The sequence below is a fragment of the Dermacentor andersoni genome, chromosome 8, assembly GCF_023375885.2.
Source record: "Dermacentor andersoni chromosome 8, qqDerAnde1_hic_scaffold, whole genome shotgun sequence".
NCBI classification, from domain to species: Eukaryota; Metazoa; Arthropoda; class Arachnida; order Ixodida; family Ixodidae; genus Dermacentor; species Dermacentor andersoni.
Genome location: NC_092821.1, coordinates 122,357,578 through 122,379,032, shown reverse-complemented (window position 1 = coordinate 122,379,032; position 21,455 = coordinate 122,357,578). Strand labels below are relative to the sequence as shown.

At 45.7% G+C, this 21,455-nt stretch overlaps 2 protein-coding genes and 1 long non-coding RNA gene across 11 annotated transcripts in view; 1 reads left to right on the top strand and 2 right to left on the bottom strand.

The window, feature by feature from the left end:
* The window catches only part of LOC126529029 (uncharacterized), a 76,722-nt gene extending 63,521 nt beyond the window's left edge, over positions 1 to 13,201 (bottom strand). For 4 of the 6 annotated variants that reach the window (XM_072289875.1, XM_055069581.1, XM_055069579.1 and 1 more), the window contains exons 1-3: positions 12,932 to 13,201; positions 12,042 to 12,149; positions 3,778 to 3,984 (exon numbers count right to left, since the gene is read on the bottom strand). In XM_072289875.1, the coding sequence (XP_072145976.1) occupies positions 3,778 to 3,970 (193 nt within the window). In that variant the 5' untranslated portion in view covers positions 3,971 to 3,984; positions 12,042 to 12,149; positions 12,932 to 13,201. The remainder of the gene's footprint in view (positions 1 to 3,777; positions 3,985 to 12,041; positions 12,150 to 12,931) is intronic. The other 2 variants (XM_072289876.1, XM_055069580.1) reach the window with 1 other exon arrangement.
* LOC140219863 (uncharacterized) overlaps positions 1 to 21,455 on the bottom strand; it is a 478,555-nt gene that overhangs the window by 163,496 nt on the left and 293,604 nt on the right. The gene's annotated exons all lie outside the window — the stretch shown is intronic.
* Positions 1 to 21,455, top strand: part of l(1)10Bb (BUD31-like protein) — a 125,930-nt gene that overhangs the window by 101,718 nt on the left and 2,757 nt on the right. For 2 of the 4 annotated variants that reach the window (XM_072289885.1, XM_072289886.1), the window contains 2 exons: positions 20,191 to 20,313; positions 20,848 to 21,014. In XM_072289885.1, coding sequence (XP_072145986.1) covers positions 20,191 to 20,313; positions 20,848 to 21,014 — 290 coding nt within the window. Of the gene's footprint in view, positions 1 to 16,223; positions 16,489 to 20,190; positions 20,314 to 20,847; positions 21,015 to 21,455 lie in introns of those variants that run through there. The other 2 variants (XM_050176648.3, XM_072289887.1) reach the window with 2 other exon arrangements.

Genomic DNA, 21,455 nt, shown 5'->3' with positions numbered 1-21,455 from the left:
TGGGCCATGCACCAGACACAAGGCATTCACAAGGCATTCACAAAACAATGGTAGAGGGTGCAAAAGCTGCATTGCTCTAAAGCATGTTCATAAAACCGGCTTCTTCGAGAAAGTTTAGGACTTCTGAAGGGGCACAAGTGGTTCAGCTCCCAAAATCAAAGCGGGGAGTAGGTAACAATATTTGTAAATTGTATAATTCTTTATTTCATTATGTGATTAACTAAGTTGCAGTTTGTTGTTTTCTCTCAAACTACATTCACTTTGCCATTTGAAGGTCAGCGTTTGGTGAATAGCTTGAAGCCCATTGCTAACTGGTACTGTTATTTTCGAAATAGCCTGGTGTTTTGCCTTAGCTGCACACTCATCCGCCCTCTCATTTCCTGGAATCGCGATGTGGCTTGGGACCGAGCAGAAGTGGATGGATTGGCCTAGAAATAAACTACTACTCATGTAGTTTTTTCCACTGCCATCTTCAGAGCATAACATTCAGCTATGAAAACAGAGACAAGTAGTGGTAGCCTAACAGTATGTTCCCACGTAGCTTCGATGATGCTGCTTCCCTCATAATTTTGCACTTCTCACTAGTCGGTGTAAAATTCGGTGTAAGTGTGGCATGTTTCTTGTACTCAGCAAGACGTGTATTATGAGTTCATGTGGGATTATCGCACTTCTTTAAGTGTGTCGATGAAAAATCAAGCAACTGTGTAAAGCCACCCCAATGCGGTAATCTGGTTGGCCTGTTAGCAACAGAAACTGCTTCATTAGGGACGTCGTATTCTCAGCATTTTTCCTCGCACCATAGTATGAGAAGCCTAGTTGCATGTAGTTCGCGCAGTGTAGTCTTGTATCGAAGCGGGTCATAATGTTATTGCAAATGTGCTCTGGCGACCATCAAACTTTGAGAATGAGGTAAGCATGTGTCGTGTTCTTCTATGTTCCAAGGATGGCTCATCACTATCCGAGTACAAACTGGGAACAGGTGATGTCCTGTAGGCACCGATTGCTAGACATGGCCCTTGATTATGAATTGGATCTAATTGCTGGAGGTATGACTGTCTGGCCGAGCCATAAGTTATGCAGCCAGAATCTATTTTACTGCATACTAAGCAACGACAGATACACAGACGACATTGGCGGTCAAAGCTCCAGTGCTCCCAGGACAGGATATTGAGAACATTAAGTGCCTTGCTTGCTTTAATCTTCAGACTATATATGTGCACTAGGAAGTTCAGCTTCTTATGAAATAAGACTTGTAATCCTATTTGAATGGTAGTACGGATTCATGCAGTTTCATGACAGGGTCCAGTTGTAAACCGCTTTCTTGCAAATGAACCACAGCGACAGCTTCTTTAGTAGAGGAACGGACGACGCCTTTATTTGCTGATTGTATCAGTTTGTTTAAAATCATTGGAATCTGCCATCCTTAATTTAGCATGTTTGATGTGTAGCACGCAAATTGGAAATCAACAAGGTATAAAGAATGCATAACAGAAAATGGTGTAATTCTGTTTCTAAAGTTAATTTTCAGCACAAACAGTGTTGTGCTTAAAATAGAACCCTGCGGCATGCCATTTTCCTGAATTCTGGTGTTTTACGTGCAAAATAACATGATTTGATTATGAGGCACGCTATAGTGGGGGACTCCGGATTGATTTTGACCACCAGGGGTTTTTAATGGCCTCTAGTCCATCTCCTTTAGTTGGGGTAGGTGTCAAGGACGGGCCATTGTAAATTTCGGACAATGACATTTCATATCAAGCCATGACTAAATTTAAAGCCCTCACCTGAAGCACCAAGGTTTCTACCTTTTGACTAAAGACGTCACCGGACACTGGCACTTGTTGGCGATCGTGGTTTTCAGTCACATCAGAATAGCTTCTTCAATTTTTGGGCAGGCACCTTGGCTGACAATTTTCCGTTGGGATCCAGCAGATTTCCTTGCGGCTTCTAAAATCTTCACCTTGTTTATTAGGTAGTCTGACATTCCCTGCTTCGAGATTTCAAATTCTTTTGTGACGTCCACTTGCGATTGGCCACTTTGCATTTGCCTGATAATGGCGACCTTCTTTTCCATCATCAATCTGCTATAATTTCCTCGCTTCGAAGCCTTCGTCAAGATGGAGGTGGACGAGGAAGGTGGTGTGGGCGCCATAGGTAGCAGCTGTTGATGACATCACTGAAGACGATTGGTTGTTGAAGCGGCTGAGCCTAGCATAGCGGTATCCAGCCGAAGAGAACCACAATGTGCACTAGAGGCAATAGGAACAGTACAACTGAACATATGCATCTGACAAGCGCCGACAGCAACGACATCTCGCAAACACGACAACGCTAAGCCTGGCAGGAGGGCCGGCTACAGCAAGTGGTACCTTCTATCGAGGCTGTACCGGAAACGCAAGCTCTGAATGGGCATGCGAGATGCGTGCAATGAGGATTTGAAGCGGCAGAAAAACAAAATGACGGTGATGTGCTTAGTGTTTTCGGTAGCTTCTGACTTGCGATTGAGAGAAAAAGTCCGGAAAATTGAACGAGAAGAGTCTGAAACATGCAAAATCTTGGTCGCTGTTATACATTGGCTCCATGGAGCGCGTGACGGTACCATGGCAGAATCTGGATATTCTGGCAGGTACAGAAAATCGAGTGTCCGAATAAAATAAATCGGCGACTTTATTACTATAACATGACAAATAAAAGATCTGAATTCCACTTCGTGCCAATAAACATTATGTAAACTATTTTGCAAATCTTATGCTGCAACCGCATGCGACTGAATTACCAAGGAGAGGCTGGACCTTGGCGCAGGTGTCGTAAAATACCTTCAGCACAGTCTTCCTGCGTTTGCCATGTATACTGTGTTTTCTTGTTTGTAGTTGTCAAAATGGAGTAAGCATCATCATATTTGTTTTTACTATGGCCAAAATGCCAACTTTACAAACTTTGTGCAAACATGTGTTAATGCAGCTAGGGGTACAAAAATAACATCTCCGGATTTGACTTCATTACTGCCTCTGCAAACAATGTGATAACATAGGTGGAAGTGTACAGTGCGATTGTGGCACTTCACAGTCTGGTTTTAGTGATTAGAAATAGAAGCAGTGTAACGGTCGATTTTCACTGGAAGCTTTGTTGCGCAATGGCTACCCTGTTAACAGTGAACGTGGAGACACTGTGGTGGGATTTCACTGTGAGCACCACACACGAGTTCTACTGATACCAACAGATTCAATCAATAGTCACGTGCTGTGGGATGTCATGACTGAAAGCTGTCCCTGAACAAGAATCTCGACAGTTCCCGTGTGGTTTTCGCCTCCTTTCAATGAATGAGCACATTGATAATACAAAGTATGTGTTGCAGTTAACTGCATTAAAGCATATTGTTTGAATTTTATTCACCTCAAACACAGGGGCCGGCTTACCTTCAGCATTGATCCACATTCATATTTTTACACTAACATACTGATTTATGCATAACTAAGAGACTCACTGGGTTTAACGTTATCCTAAAGCAATGCAAGGGCTTCGATCAGCAACACCAGGGCAGGAAGGCTCTGGATTAAGCTCTACCACCTAAGGTGCTTCAATATGTTCAGTAGAGCAGTATTTTTGCATTTTGCCTCCACTCAGAATGCAGCAAAGAATGACAAACCAACTAATATGTTGTCAGCAACAGAAGGTAATACACACTTGAGCAGGTCGTACGAAGCTAGGCAGACTTGGCTATTTACCACAAACTCACACAAGCTAGTAAAAGTAAGAGAGGTGCCGGTCACTACCCACCTGTAGATGAGCTTGACTGATCCACAGTCTCTATGGTCTGCACGCTCCTCGACTCGCTGCTTGCTCTGAAGCTGCACCCAACAGACTTGTCAGCCAAAGGCAAGCTGCACTGTGTGCCAACCTCAACCTCACCGATGACCTTGGAAGGGGCGTGGCATACCATTGTGGCAGTGATACCCTCAGCCAGGCTCATTGCATTTGTGAGGCCTGCAGAAAATAATTGGAGTGATTGCAGTCCCGTTACAGCATCAAGAAGTGGTAAATCTGACAATAGAATAAATGCAGATGCACTTACAATGCATAGACATGGAAAACAACATAACCTTTTCGGTTCAGTATTCCTAAAGACCAACTATGGTCTTTACACTACAAGGGAAAATTCAGACTGAATACTCAAAAGCACGGCAAGCTTCTTCTGTGCGAGGTTTACGACAGCAGAACGTATCTCCGACTTTCTTTTTTCATCTTATACATTTTAAAGCGATTGCAAGATCCTAAGGTCATCACCATCAGCCTATTTAATGTCCGCTGCGGTATCCTTAATCGCCCCGCGTCTTGGGCCAGCCGATACCATCCTATGCTTGCTAATTTTCTATTTCATCACACTACCTAATTGACTGCTGTCCACAACTGCACATCACTTCCATTGGTACCCATTCAGGATCCCCAACAGACTGTGAGTTACCTGCCCAACCCATCAAATTGTTTGCCAAAGTTCATTTTAATGCAACAGCATTCTTTAAGAACTTCCCCTAGTTAGCTGTATGTATGTATGTATGTATGTATGTATGTATGTATGTATGTATGTATGTATGTATGTATGCATGCATGCATGCATGCACCTAACCTCTTTCCCACCAACTTGGGACACTGAGCAGTCTACGGTCAAATGGGCAGAGCATCTGGCTGCTGTGCTGAGGGAACTGGGTTGAAAACAAACTGTTGGCCCAGCTTGGGTCACTTAGCATGTAACAATGGATATGTGCTGCTCTTCTCTTTGACGTCAAGTTGGGTCACTGGGTGTCTGGCACTTTGTATGTGCTGCTCTTCAATGATCCTGGGTGGCCTCCCCCAGTGATCTTCATTTACCCGTCTTGTGTTGGCAGATTCCAAGTTGCGCCTGCAAATTTCTTAATTTCATCATCCCACCTAACTTTCTGCTGTCCTCGACTGTGTTTTCCTTTCCTTCACACCCATGCCGTAGCTCTAATAGACCACCGATTATCTGCCCTATGCATTACAAGGCCTGGCCAGCTCCATTTTTTGCCCTTAATGTAACTACGTCAGCTACGCTTGTTTGCTCTGTTCCCGTCTCTCCAAGTTACACCCTAGTTACGGTTTCACTCATTACCTTTAATGTTATCTTTATTTTTCTGTTCTAAAGCTGCACATTTGTCCGAGAGCACCAGCCTGAATTCATCTGCTTTTACCCTGAGTGTGTCTAGGTTGGTCTGTTCCCTCTTGACTTATTTGGTCTTTCCCTCTTCAAATTGAGAACTATCCTAGACCTAACTAATCTATGTACACTACCATTTACCATATCTAACACTTCTACATTCTGCACTATGCTATGGGCACCCAGCATTGCAGTAGTCTCTCGGTAGAGGTTGACAGGGGCAGGCCTAGGGCTGTGCAGAGCATCGTATCTGGTTTCTTGTCATCTGATCTGGGAGGCGGCATCCATAGCCAAACAAGGCAACCGGCAGGGAAGGTCGGCCTGCTTCAGTGCACCAGGTTCAATTGCCAGTGGCAGCCTGTCTAGATCCAGAGATCCTTAGCACGCGCTGCTGCTTGGCAGGTCTGACGGCCACCTTGTTCAGGTGCTCTGCAGCGCAGCTGCACTGTTTACGTGCTGCTCTTTACTGAACCACTTTGACACCAACTAGGGTCTTTGGGCATGCGCCACTCGGTATGTGCACTTTTCATATTATTCATCGTATAAAATGTGTTGTCATGCGTATAAAACGTATTTTCACGGTGTATTTACAAAGCGTATATAAACAGCTTCAGAGAATGCCGAGAGGCTCTTGCCACTTCATCCTCTTCACTGTCAGCGACCTTGTTCTCTTTTCCCACCGTAACACGACGCCCGGCAGAAAAAGCACCGTCCCCGTGCTTCAGACGGGGCCGTCGGTAAGGGCATAGTAAGGCTCAAGCCGAGAGATGTGTACAGCGTCAGGTGATGTGGAACCGGGTGGCATGGCGGAGGTCTCAGGGATTATCTCGTTAGTGACATTGGTCACTTGACGAAGAACACGATAAGGGCCTTTGTAGTATGGAAGAAGTTTCTCGGAGAGCCCCACTTGGCGGCAAAGGGACCAAAGTAGCACGAGAGAGCCCGGTGAAAAATATTTGTCACAATGGCGGCGATTGTAAGCGTGCCGTTGAGATTCCTGCGATGCCAACAGACGAGTACGGGCAAGCTGGCGCGCATGGTCAGCGTGGGCGATGGCGTCAGGGGCATACTCGGTCCTCAAATCCTGTATCAAGGGGAGTGAAGTGTCCAGAGTAATACGGGGGTCTCGACCGAAGAGCAAGTAAAAGGGGTAACACTCAGCAGTATTGTGGCCTCGTGGGATTCTCGGCAGCTGTTTATATACGCTTTCGAATATACGAATTCGATCCGGATCGGGCTTGATCGCGATCAAAAGTGTGCCTCGTGGCACCTGTAAGGCAAACCCCACAACTAAATGTCTTCAGTGCGGCTTTTAGCATAGCATTAAGGCGAACGTAAAGTGTTAGGACCTGCACAGTTGAAACTGTATTGTACTTATGTAATTGTCTTAGCAAGCAGTCATTTAGAAGTGTCCTTAAGCCCAGCACTTATTCACGTTGCTCGTGGTTCGGATGTAGAAACGACGAGACTAAGTATTTTGGTTGTTAATGCGAAACTATTTACAAGAGGTTGAAATATTCTAATCACCGGTCCTGATATTCTTGTTATGGTCAAGAAATAATAATAAAAACAATTTTTATAATTCGGTCAGAAAAGGAAATAAACTGTGTCGGTGCAAAAACAATATACAAGCATGATTTTTTATTTATTATGTAAAATAAGCGACACACAGACAGCACAATGAAGCGTCCAGTCACAAATGGTCCACCATTCACAATGCAAGATGTTTGTTAGAAGCATGGCACTGATATAAGAAGCGTAAAGAAAAAAACATCACAACATGGGAAACATGCATTGATTGGTGCTCTTCAATTGCACCCGACGACTCGTGGTCATTCGAACGGGGGTTGCACTGTCGACGAATGGGACCGAGGTTTGGGCTCCGTGAGACACGCTGGAAGGCCTAAGAAAATCCTTGGGGCGGCGTTAGGCATCAACGTCGGCTTTTCACGCACCAGGGACATGGCTTCGTCATTGATATTGATGTGTAAGCAGTGATGATGTCTGAGGCGTCGAAGTGTTTCGTGCACACACGCATATACTTCAATTCAAACTTAAAACCGCCACTTTCCTGCAGCGGTATGGCCAGCTTCCATTCCTCGCGCTGCTCCTTGTCACTCGGTAAACAAAACAACAACACTTTTTCAGTCGTTCCCTCGTAGCTGGAACGGCACCCCGGCACGCAACACGTGTATGACATCGTTGTCTGACCCCGCCACTTCAGCTAAACAGTCCAGACAGAACTCGAAAAATAGTGCAACACCTGCACAGAGCGCGGTGAGACCAGCGCCTCTCACCGCGCAAGCGTTTCTGTACGCGAACGATGCCCTCTATGGCACAGTGGCGCCCCGCGAAGGCAGCTTTGAGCAACGTACGAACCTCTCCCATAGTGTGATGGCGGAGTTTCGTGACTAGAAAACATGGACGGACTCTGGCGCGTGCTTTGCTTGCTCTGGTACGGTCTCGGCTTCTCGCAGATCTTTCCTAGTCATTGTTATGGCCCGCAACATTAGCTAGCAACTAAAGTACTAGCGACAAATTGAACCTTCGCCTTTGGCTCAGGTTTGTCCATAAAGTGGTGTATTGGGGTGAAAGATTCAATTGTGTAGTTTCGGGAGTTTGGATTCTCGCTCATTTTTCTCAATTCCAATAATTAAGAATTTGCTGGGACTAACAGGGCTTTTTAGTTATCCTTCAATTAGAATTATCAGGATTTCACTGTACTATTAGGCTTGTGTGACTATTCAATATTTTTTGGTATTCAATAGAATATTATGCTATTCAATATTTTCTTTGGCTCAAATTTGGAATTTGAAGTTTTCCAAGCACTCAGAATGAACAAATATGCATTTAAAAACATGGCCAATCAACACCATGACCTACTGAACTCCAGACCTGCACAAATGCCCCTTGCCCAGCACCCCTGACCTAGTACAACTGTTTTTCCACTAGGGACAGAACGTACGGGTAGAGTGTAGCTAGCCATAACCTGTTCGCTTTCGTCTGCTTCCGCGATTTGTTCCAACGCTCGTGCTGCCATTTTGACAGGCACGAAGCGCTTGTATTGATGGTGATTGAATAAATTCAAAAACATAGAAAGAAAACAAAATTTGCCAATGTTCTGCATTTGAATAAGAAAGGTATACGAGTATTGGTGGCACACGATAAACTAGCTTTCTTGGGTTGATTACAGACAGCCTAATGTCAGAAATAACATTAGGATTTACTGCTGTCCACCGTAATGAAAGGCAGAAGATCTGGCAAAACATTTCACATGTAATTCCTGCGCCTGACGTGTGCAAGAAATTGGTCGTCTGCTTCAAGGAAAGGTGAGCACAGCTTTTCCTTTAATATTAATTGATGTCTAGGTGAGTTGAACGCTTGCAAAAGGGATCCCAGTGCTTTACAACGTGCTGCACTGCAGGCCTCGTGTCACAGAACTCTTTCCAAACTGCAAAGCTAGCTTTTCTGCATGCTACGCTGGCAGCACAATGGCGGTGCGAAAGATATGTATGCAGTGAATTCGAAGCTGTAAGTGTAGCTCTCTTTTTGAACTCACGGGCAACATTTAAGGGTTAAAATGAGTGGTAATTCGTACTGTCGTCGAACGTCACGGTGGTTTCTAGTTTCTAAAAAGTGCAGAAAATGAACCTTACAACGTAAACAACGAAAGTGTTGTGAACTTTACGAACTCTTAAACAATGTGACTTAATTTGCAAAATCTGTGTAGTTTGCTACTGCATGAAAAAGGCACTAGGAGCAGCTATTTAATGCTATTTTAGAAAGCAGCAAACTACACGCACTAACATTTTTCAGGTTCTGGCAGTCACCCTTTGGAGCCATGTGAGCGATAAAAGCCTTGTGACATCGCTGTTACTGTATTCACAAAAATCAACTATGCAAGCAGTTCGTCACAACAGCCGCCATAATAATTACAATGCCGCACCAGTCAACCAGGTTACAAAAACAGGTTACAAAAGCGGCGCGAATGGCCAATGGTTGAACGAGAGTGGGCACAGGTGGAGTGATTATTTGAATATTGATCTTACGATACCACTAGCTTCTCGCTTGATCCAGTGCATGACGGCAACCTAAGTTCGGGATGCCTAAGTTGTCTGGATAAACTTTTCAGACATTAGATGCAAGCGCGATGCCGCTGGAAATGACGGCCACGAAGAAAGTTTGTTCCTGTATTCCCACTTTCACAGGCAAGATGGTTTCTCCACTTCTTGAGAGCCATACAATCACTGCAAGTAAATACGCCACGACTCGGTACAAAACCGAAACATTGGCCGCCGACACCCGGCAAAGCAGCGCTAGTTAGGCCTAACAGCAAATACACTATCAGACATCACATTATTATTGAACCTAGCTGGCTAGATGTGCAAAGACCTCGGACACCAATCCTAATAATGCTTTGCACTTTGCATTCAAGGACAATGTGTGTGCGTGCGCGAGCGCATGTGTGTGTGGTGCGATTGACTGTGGTCTACTTTGGAGAACCGTTAGTGGCATTGCGCTCCTCTAAGAGGCAGGAGGTGTCAAGTAAGCTCCTGAACAACTTTCCAATGTGATGGGGATTTAAATTTTGGATCTGGGAGCTCAAAAACGCCCCCTAACAATTTCTCTTGTATTTGCCACTGAACTTTTTTTAAGGCAGCCATCAAATAGCAATATATTAAAAACTACTATTAAAAAAATTATAATATTTACATGAAACTAGTATGTGCATTGAACCTAGACATGCGAGTGCTTGCCAGCACCCCTTACAAGTATGATCGCAGATGTGAAGCTTCCGTTTCAGCCATAGGGATTACAATGCAGTCCACTTACAACAATATCAAAAATAACGAAAAATTCTGTTTCATTAATTTTTTTCAATCAATGTGATCATTACAACCGATCATCGCTATATCTAGACTGCTGCAAAAAAGAAAAAGAAAAAGCTGTCAAACATTGCTTTGTAGCTCCAAACACAAATTTGGCACTTGAGATAAAAAACAGACATTGTAGAAAGTAGGCTGTGAAAAAAATGAAATGTTTATTTACACCTCTAAACAGCCTGTCGAGCATTAGGTGCACTGAAATAGTAAGAAATCTGCAAGTGCTTTTGCGGAAGTTTCGTGTTTACAACTGTAGTCTGCATCACATCCAGCTGCTGCATGAATGCTGGTGGCCATCCTTAAGAGTGCACGAAATCAATGAGGAACTTTATCAATGACAGCGCATTTTGTGTAAACATCGGGGTCGAGGTCAACGACGGGCCATTTTCAATCTGATTGTCACTGCGGCTGCTGTCGTCGCACAACGCCGCGATTTGTCATGATTCGTTGTCATGACTTGCCTCGTTGGAGATCCCTTCGCAAAGAGACGCAGCACAACTTGCACTCAAACTCCTCAATTGAAGCAACACTTGTTTCATCGTGCGTAGCAATATAGAGGCTAAAAGTAATGACGCACTCCTAGAGCTCAGTAATGTCAGTGGCTTTCACTGTGTTGGTTTCACTATCATGGGGTGTTACGTCCTGGCACACAAAACCCGCCTTTTCGAAACAGTTGTTTATGGTGAAAAAGGGTTCCCTAACCCTTTTTCCATTGGTCGGCATGGCCACTGGGTCCAGTCTTCATGATCACTGCTCTCCTGGTTTTCAGAATCATCAATATCGTCGACTGCATGAGCTCATACCTCTTCGAATCTTGCAAAATTTGCAGCTTCGTCTCAAACAGCATAGCTTTCTGCTTTGTCGACACTATCGTCTACAAACTGGACTGACCACTGCTTTGGGCCTGCTTCTGCGGTGCATTTCCCACATAGTTTCTGTGCTAGCTGAGAGAGAGAGGTTTTAGAAAGGGCTAGCGCCACCGCACCACTTCACATTTTACTGTTAGCCTTTTCTCTCTCTCTCTCTCTGTCTGGATGCAGATGAAGCATCATTGTGAGCGATGCGGATGCAATGTGGGTGGTGCCAAGTCTAAAGTTCTCTTTGGCTTTTGTAATCGCCGTGCAGGCGAGACACGCTGCGCGGAAATGGTGGCTGATACTAACTTGCATAGGCAACTTTTCTGACCTATCTCGGTGTCATTCGTTTATAGGAAACTTAGCAATTCAAATGTCAAGGTCAGTCTGCTTTGAAAATACTATTCAGAAGGCAATACTTTTATCGTTGTATCTGACATGCAGTCATAAAATATCATTATATAGGGTTACTTTCCTCAAAGCCCTAATGCAAAAGTGTATACCCTAACTTGACTCATCGTTATGACCGACATATCGTTACATGTGGTATCATTATAAGTGGACTGCACTGTACGTAGCATATAATCTTAGAAGTAGGCAAGTGGCCAACAGATCGTTATGTGTGACCTTGAGGCATCAAGGCAACCAAAGTCGAGACCTTTGGCGACAGTGAGCAAGAAGAATCGGGAGGACCAAGGGGTTCAAGCAGTGGCGTAGCTAGGTCGTCTGGCACCCGGGGCCCATAGGTGTTCTGTCACCGCCCACCCCCAGGGTGTAGTCGAGGAAGGCGAGGATATCAACAATTTCCGGGTGTCTTCAGACGTATATAATTCTTTTTCTACGATTTATCGTCTTGGGACAGCTGGAAGCAAGTTTTCTGGATTCTTCTACTGTGTCTTTTGTGATGGCACCAGGCATCATGTGCAATGCATTATTTAATTGTTATTTAATCCAACATTTAAATGACAAACCTTAATAGCTCAAATATGTGAACAAGGCTTGTCACCTGCCTAGTACAATAGTGATAGGGTGTCATACATCACTCAAGCCACCATTATTGAACTCCTCCTTTAGTGGAGCTGTACATGTAATAGAAGCAACAACACGCCTTGAGCAAATGGATATACACACCAAATTCTGGACTGAGCCAACCAGCAGCAATCAGCACTTGCAGCTATTTGCTGTCAACGATGCAGAGACAGGCTAGAACTTCATGGCCACAACAAACATCAGCAGAAGCTGTAAAGACAGCAGCAGCAAAGTAAAACACGTTAGACAAATGGCTGTACACACAGCCAGGGATATGGGCCTAGGGCACTTAACCACGTAACTGCCACAAATTGAAACATATGATCCTCACACAACCGGGAAAAACGTTCATTTAGCTGTAAGCATCACGAGTGTATAGAATTGGTCTAGGTAGTTCGAAACTGATATCCTAAAAACAGCACAGATAAAAATTAAGGCAGACACAGTGCCTGTGCCATCTGCCTTCTTGGTGTTTTCACAATTTCGATCACGGATGCAAAGTTACGCACGTCATATATGAACAACGAAAGGAACGGCCGTGTGCACAATAGAGGGACGAGCCGATTCGTGCACTCGGATACCTCTGAAAGTGACCGTAAGCAACAGCAGCAGGGAAGCGAGTGTGGTTACGTGCTCGCTCACCACGCACATATTGCACGGCATAACTCCACAGTTGACGCATAAGGGCTGCTAAGCTTTAAGTGAAGAAAATTGACTGTCACTACCAGTGCATATGGATGTGTTGGCGCCTGTCGCACATTACATTCCGCTGTTGCAACCAAGGGCAGCGCGTACGACCTGCAGCAGTGCCCATCGAAGGCACGATAGGTGGATCAATTGGGGTGGATCTGCGATTGCTGCGAGACTGCGGCAACTATTTCGCGTTAGCTGTTTCGCGTTAGCATACCGCATGAATCCGCCACGACCGGAATTACCAAACGCGGTTGTTCCAAGTGTCAACAAACGAACAAAACGCCTCAAGGTACTCTTACCTTTTTTCCCAGATGCGTTGTGGTAGCACATTAGAGAAGGGAAACCGTCCACAGTGGTACCATAGTGGTACCAGCACGTAGCGGTGGCACAGAACAACCATAGAACAACTATGCCGATGGTACGACGATCGGAAGCGCATGGAACTCACAGAGTTTCTCACTGTAATTTAGTGAGAAACTCTATGATGGAACGTGCGTAGATGGATGGATGAATGGATGTTATGAGTGTCCCCTTTGGAACGGGGCGGTGGGTTGAGCCAACTCTATGGGGCTCTTGCATTGCCCAGGGGGCGCTGCGAAAAAGGTGCTAAAAAGCGCCCTCTGTCCTAAAATGGGTCGTACCAAGCTCGGTCGTCTGCTTCGGAAAGCACGTTTACAATATGGACCCGCCACTTTCGGTTGTGTTGTATCACGGCCTGCAGCGAATATCGGGCGCTTAAGATTTTTTCAGGAGTGGCACGCTGCGTAAAGGCAAGAAATTATGCAGTGCCGAATACGTGTATGCCGTTCTAGAATTAAGCGGCGAAGTTTTAGCGCGGTGTCAATCGCAAGTGAAGCGAGTCGCGTACGAAGTGGAACTTCAGGTAAGGTTTGCACGCTGCTAGATTCAGGCGCACAAACGCGAGGAAATGCTTGCTATAAATGAATCCACAGCAGCGATAAGGAGACATCATGTGTACGGAACTGCTCGAGCACACGACGGTACGCGCCGCGACGGCAGCGGTCTTTCGACATGCCGCGAAACGGCGGGTCTCCTGCAATCTTTGTTGACTGCATGCCGCTAAACAAGTAGTTAGGCCTGCGTTGTAGTAGCGGCCATCTGTCCCTTTTAGTAACTGGTAATAACTGATGCAATGCATATGAGCTCGCACGTACGTGCGAATCGCGCAGCGCGAGCTCGGGCGCTGCTCGCTTGATGTAGCTTTTAATGACAACGCTCGAAAATCGATCTGCTGTAATCAATACTATCTTGCTGCGCTGCCTCAACATGCTGGCTTGAGGTCAAGTATGAGCACATTTAACTCTCTAACCTGTGCTGCTCGTAGTTAGTGAATTATCACGAATCAACCCGGCCATTTGTGGTCATTTGCACACACCTGGGCACTTCACCACTTCGCACCGGTCGAATTGTTAATTATCGCTGTGGCCGGGTTTCGAATCGTGAATCACCAGCCATGCCTGCTGCTATGTCGGTCTGCCGTCGGGACTGTAGGTGCAAAAGACCGAATTTTAGAACGCAGATCTATAAACAAGCAAGCTTCAACACAGGTGAAGCAGTGAGCATGGCGCGAAGTTTCGCTTACCCAGCGCGACGAACTGCAGTTATACAGCGCGCCCGACGCTCCGCTTCGTGAGGCCTTGAAGGGAAACGATAGAATCGGATGTTGGGATTCAGGCCTTCTTGTTCATGGGAGCCCACGACGCAGCAGTATCGACGGTGACGCTTTTTCGATGCTGAGCTAGGTCCCTCCGGATCGGCGTCGCCGATTCCTTCTGCTTCCAGCATTACGTCCCACGGCACACGGAGAGTCCGTTTTCGTTAAACTATAGGCTGCGACCAGCTCGCAGCGTGGTCGACGGGGTCTGTGAGAAGTGACGAGCCTTTTCGCACTCCCAACAGGGCAGAAAAAATTGCGAATCGACGCAAAACTCGGCCTAGAAACGTGCTTCGCCACAGCCAGGACTCAATACGACCCAAGCTGGTACGACCCAGATGTCGTTTCCCGCGCCGCCACCAGGCGCCGCTACTATACCTCAAACTCCAGCGCAAGACGCCCATGGTTGAGCTTGAGCCACCGAGCTCTTGCTACTACGCTGCTTAATATCCTACCTAGGTTAACCAATGAAAAAAAAAAAAAAAACTATGAACTACCACGTCCAAAATAGAATAAGGAAGAATAAGGAAGATGGCGCCGTCTATATTTTTTGATGGCTGTGAGCGTAAGCTATGCTTAAGAGGAAGCTTTAGCTCGGGTGCTCCTATATAAATGCATGTAAAAGGAGAATTCGTTTTTCTTGGCAACCACAGCACCAAATTTGACGGGGTTTGTTGCATTTAAAAGAAATACTTGATATCTAGTGACTGGTGGTTTCGAATTTTCGATTTAAGTCGTCAATTTTTTATTAAAAATTGGCAAAAATCGCAAATTTTCAGAAAACGAAACTATCAAGTTTACAACTCTGTAACTCAGCAAGAATAGGTGATATCGCAATTCTGTGAATTGTACCTAATAGCACATCTAAAGCGGACAAATTTGACATATTATACATCAATCTCAAAAAATTTGTTAATATGTAATTACAACTTTTGCAGAACCCTCGTAAACAACGTAACAAACTCACGTAAGATGTAAAATGACATATACAATTTGTCCGCGTTGAATGATCTAATGGGTGCCGTTTACACAACCGCGATATCTGTTCTTGATGTAGAGCTATTAGTTTGTAAACTTCGTGCTTCTATTTTTTCCAAACTTCTGAATTTTTGTAAATCTCTTAACAAAATTCAAGCCTTAAATCAATATTCCGCTTCCAGCAGTCACTAGAATTTAACTTTCTCTCTAAAAAACAACAAATTTCATTAAAATCGGTCCAGGGGTTATCTCAGAAAAACGTTTTTGCGTTTTTACATGTATTTGAATAGGCCGCGTCGGAGTTGGGCCCGAGCTAAAGCTTCCTCTTAAGAGGAGGAAACGAAATCAGGAAAGAAAGAATTTCATGATAACACCTCAACGAGGAAGACGCAGGTTCTTGCTGCGGTAAAGCTAGGGAAAGGATAGTGCAGGTTTTATTAGAATGTGAAGATATCTGCCCAGCCTCTTCCATAGATTGAATGACACTTTATCAACTTTATGCTCTATGCATGGAAACTCTATGGGCCCCTCCGGCCTCCTTGAAGCCCTTGGGCTCAGCGATAGCAGGGGGAAAGTAAAGGTGGAGAATAAGATTAGAGTAAAAGAAGCGATTGGAAGCTTGGTAGCAGAAAAGTAGGGAGACTTAACAACGGAGGCGTACAAAAACAAATTTTCCAATAGAGGCTCAGAAAATTAATGCTGGGTATTCTCCTTCTTTTTTTAACATAGACCTATGTTTTAAAAAAAAAACTTGTCCTACCCGGTCCTACCTTAGAACATTGAGTAAAATAATAACAAGGGCTTGGTGGCGCGACAGATTTTCCCGTTTCAATGAAGACGCTCATAGCATTTATCCACTTATCCATCCATGATTAGGCGTCAATATTGTCACGTGACCAAACTACGACTCTAGCCAATAGCCAATGCTCTAGCCAAAGGCGTTGCTCTAGCTGTGCTATGGTGGCTGTGCGTTGACGGTGCGTTTGTAGTGCTCAATGGTGGTGTTTCAACATGTAGTGGTCGGCCTTGCTAGTGGTGTTGTGCTTGTGTGATTGATTAGACGAAGCAGTTGGTGTGATACTCCGCATCTGTTGTGCCCTGAGTGAGACATGGGTAAGGTGAGACGAAGTAAGAAGCCCCCTCCCGAAGGCTGGGAGCTGATCGAGCCCACACTGGACGAACTGGAGCAAAAAATGCGCGAATGTAAGCGAGCGGTGATATTTGTTTGTATTGTTTTATTGTGAAGGCTGCAGCAGGAGTAGGGCGCAGCCTATTTCCTCTGTCGAGCGTTAATGTGTTATTGTTGTGTTTTTTTTTTTTTTGCGGGGAGGAAAAGTGGGGGGGGGGGGGGGGGGGGGTAGGGTTGTGCTGTGGTGTAAAAGTTTGCCATAGCTGGTTATCGACTGAGTGATGACGTGAAATGTTTAGTTAGATTCTTCGGTGGTAAGTTAGAGAGGCAAGAAATTGCGCCTTTTTGCGACTCCAGACATCCGCTTGACGAAGGAAGGATAGATTCTTTCGTACCTTTTTGGAAAGTGAGATATACAGCAGCGAATTAACCCATCATGTGATGGAGCTTTCAGTAATGCGCAGTCGCTGTATATAGGAAAAATCGAACTGGGCGTGATGCATAGACGTGGCGGTACAAATTGGCAGTGGTCGCTTTTGCTGATGGATGGTGCTATAGATGGATGGATGGATGTTATCAGCGTCCCCTGTGGAACGGGGCGGTGGGTTGCGCCACCAGGCTCTTTGCACTACGGAGTGTGCCCCTGCCGGAAATGGCTGGGTGCACGACGCACAGTTGTCGCAAGGCGATGCTGCCACATCCCGTGGAAAGCTTGTCATTTCAGCAGGATTTGTCAATCGAAACGTACACTCGCTGGGGATGCCAAATCTGTCTTAGACCTTTATGACCCAATCCGGGAGCTTCAGTAATGATTTATTTTAACCGAATTATACCCAACCTAAGCTAGCATAACCTTGCACCAACCTTAATCTTCATGGTAACATGCATGATAAATAAGTTTCCCCAATGCGAGAATTGCCATTCCCTAGATGGCGCTGCATCGTCGTACACCAGTTCCAGGACTTACTTTTGGAAATGCGGTTGTTTGCTTTAAATCAGGGGTACATTAAGGACTCGACGCGAACCAAAGGTCAGTGGTTCACCTCGCACTGGGCGCTCACAGGAAGACTACAAATGAAGCTGTGCAGGGTGATATGGGCTGGACTAGTTTTGAAGTGAGGGAAGCTTGCAGTAAAATTGAGCATGAAATACAGCTGAGGAATATGGAACAAAGTAAATGGGCTGGGAGAGTGTTCAGGTATCTGTACAGGAAAAACATTGATTCACAGTGGAGGAAAAGAACTAGGAAGCTTACCAGCAAGTATGCGGCCTGTAGGATGGGCAACACAGCAACAAAGAAGGTCAAGTGGAAAGTCAGAGAGGCTGAAATAATCTCATGGGTGGTGGCAATGGAAAAGAAACCTACCATGAGTGACTACTTAAGAGGAAAAAACGAAATCAGGAAAGAAACCATTTATGATAACTCAAAGGGAAGCTCATTACTTTTCGAAGCGAGATCGGGTAGCCTTAGAACACGCACCTATAAAGCGAGATATAAGAAGGAAGAAGAAGCATGTGCTTGTGCAGTAAAGCTAGGGAAACTATGGAGCATGTTTTATTAGAATGGGAAGACGTCTACCCAGCGGTCGATTTAGGCACCACTGGCATCCTCGAAGCCCTTGGGTTCAGCAGGAGCAGTGGTAAAGTAAACATGTCCGCAATGGGGATTAGTAAGAGGTGATTGGAGGATCGGTGAAAGAAAAGTATGGAAACGGCAAAAGACGGAGACGTACAAAAGCACGGTTCGCAATAGGGGATCAGAAAATTTGGGTGTGGTAGTTCATAGTTCTTTTTCTTCTTTTTTATTGTTTAACCTAGGTAGGACATAAGGCAGTATAATAGCAAGAGCTTGGTGGCGCAACCCACCGCCCCGTTCCAAAGGGGACGCTCATAACATCCATCGGGTCTTGCCTTTTCGTATGACATTATTCTGATGGCAGAAACTCCAAGAATCACGCTAGCTCTGGTGAACATATGTGTATCAGAAATCACAAAGCTGGGGCTTTGCTACGATGTCAAGAAAATGACTGTTGTCCAGCTGGCGGGTGTGATGCTGGGTAGTGGAACACTAACCCTGACACTGTCAGGAAGTATGCTAGAAGTAGCCTCTTTGTACAAATACTTGGGTGTGATGCTGTGCTCAGGTGGTGACATGTATAGACAGCACGAGGACAACATAAGACGGACGGCTCTGAGGGCACAATGTGTTCTCCGGCGCAGGAGCCTGTGGGGCTTCAACTGATACCTTATGGTGCACGACATGTGGAAGCTTGTACATGTGCCCGCGCTGATTTTTTGCAATGCCACTGTCTGCTTGTCACATGAAACTAGGGGATGGTTGGAGTGACACCCATGGGAGGTCGGCTGCATTGCTTAGGGATCACACGGGACGGTAGCCAACGAAGCGGTTCAGGGAGACCTCGGGTGGTCCACCTTCGAAGCACGTGAGACGGCAAGCAAACTGACCTACCATGGTCACCTGAATTTTATGCGGAAGGAACGATTGGCCAGGCAGGTCTTTGAATACTTGACTGCGACATGTTTGCGCACTTACTGGATAAACTGCATGTACTGCCTAGAGAAAAAAATATGGGTTCATTGCGGCACCCATGCAGGCGGACTAAATGAAACAATATATCTAGGATATGCGTGACTGCGTCAAGGAAAAGGAGGAGGTGCTATGGCTACAAGTGATTAGCAAAGAAACCACAATGGCCCTATGTGGCCGACACAAGGGAACCATCGGCACAGTGTCGATTTTCAACTATAGCCTTGGGAGTTGCCTGCTCTTCGAGGCACGAGCTGGGGGACTGCGCACGCTGGAACGCCAATGGAGGATTGACAGTGAGCAGCCGGATGTGATGTGTCGCATATATGGTGGTGCTGACGAAACTATGTTACACATTGTTATGCAGTGCAAGAAAATTTAACCCCAGTGTCTAGGAGACATTCCCGTACATATTGCACTAGGCTCCGACGGTGATCGTAGTTAGGTTAACAGAGGAGTGGCAGAGCGAACTAAGTGGCGCCTTGAAAGATGCAGAGCCGCAACTGTGGGGACGTGATCCCGGTAAAGCTCACAGAAGTATGTGAAGTGAGCTGCTCCTCCATAATGTGCCTCTGCCCTACCCTCACCCCCCCCCCCCTTTTTTGTTCCTTTTCTCTTTTATTGCCAAGCGGCTGTAAATACAGTGACCCTTTACAAAGGGAAAGGCACCACATCATCATCAACCCATACATTTCTGGCAGGGGCACACTCTGTAGTGCGCATAGCATCATTCTTTGCTGATTGTAGATGTTGGTCGTTTCGAGGCTCCGTGCAAAAAAGACATTGTTTGTGTGTCTTCATCGAGAGAGTTTGCTTGTGAAAGCTCTGAAAACACAGAAACACAACCTAGTTAGTTTCTCCGAATCGATGTTTCTTGTCAAATAATTGTGGAGAGGAGTACTCGTCAGCATACGACTTCAGCGCAGAGTAGAAAATGGGCTCACAGGTAAATGGAGATTTGAAGTGATCAGCAGTGGTAGACCTAGAGAATTCTCAGCCTAAAGGCAGCATTTATACTAGTGCTCTCGAATTTGTCTGAGCAAGAACTTCACAAGTTCCCTAGTTAAAATGCTGGTCAGGTTTGGGTGTTCTGTTGGTCAGCCGCTGTTGTTCAGAGGAGAGTGGCCGTTATTGCGTCACAGGGATTAGAGAGAGAATGAAACCTCGTGGCATGCCTTCTGCAAAATGGCCTTGTCATCCAATGCCTTAAGAAGCCATTTGGTTGCAGGTGAGACAGAGTCACACGAAGGCAAGCGCAAGGTGGAGTCTCTGTGGCCCATCTTCAAGATCCACCACCAGAAGTCCCGATACGTGTTTGACCTCTTCCACAAGCGGAAGGCCATCAGCAAAGGTGCGGACAACTTCAACCGCGTAGGTTCTTGCATGTCTCCTCTCTTCTTCCTTTTCCTCAGGGCACAAAATGAGCGTGTTTGCTTGTTTTACCTGCCTCAGTGGATGTGGCATCCTGCTCCTGAGCACGAGGTCGCAGGTCCTATTCCCAGCTGTGATGGCTGCATTTCGATGGGGGAAAAATGGAAAAAAAAAGTGTACTTAATTTAGGTGCACCTTAAAAAAAAAGCCCTGCAGCACTTTTTCTTCTTAGCTGAGAACACGCTGGACTGTGTGTGACGCCTTTCAATGACTATTTCTCTAAGAATTTTTGAAAAGGACCTAATTGTAACTGAGATATAGAGCCCACAATGTTTACTTTCCCCATTGCCCATGGGACGTTTTGCATTTGACTTGGGGCTGTTGTAGTGGCAGTAACAGCTCCTCTGTAAAAGTCCAAATTTTTTTTTCACTTTCTACCACTTTCATTTCTTATAAAAAGTAAAAAAAAGTCTTGTTAGTGCTCACATGATGTATGCATTATGTGTATGTGCAGAGCTTTACGAGTACTGCATCCGGGAGGGCCTTGCTGACCGCAACCTAATGGCCAAGTGGAAGAAGCAGGGCTACGAGAACCTGTGCTGCCTGCGATGCATCCAGACCAGGGACACCAACTTCGGCACCAACTGCATCTGCCGCGTCCCCAAGGCAAAGCTCGAAGAGGTACTGATACGCCCTTGCGTTTTGTACAATAGAACTGGAAGTTGGGCGAGTCGGAACAGACTTGTGACCGAACCACCCATAGAGTTTGCTGCAAAAATTACTTTCGAGAATTCTGGCAGCACTAATGTTGATGGCAGTTGAAAATGTGGCGGTTCAGCTGACATGGGAATGATGGGTGTAAATGACTTGCACGTGATGTCATGGATGCAGCTTCTCACAGTGCCGGTCCTCTATCGCAGCTAGAATGACATCAGTGTATCATATTCACTGCCGTGGGCAACCTGCTTCAGTGTCCTACAAACGTGGTGAGAACGGTGCTCGAGTCTGTGCCAGAACCACGACATAACTGCCATGCGAGACACCAACAAGCTGTGCTGGACCTTGAACACGGTGGCTAAGCTGACATTAGTGCGAGCCATCTATTGCACACGGATTTGCTTA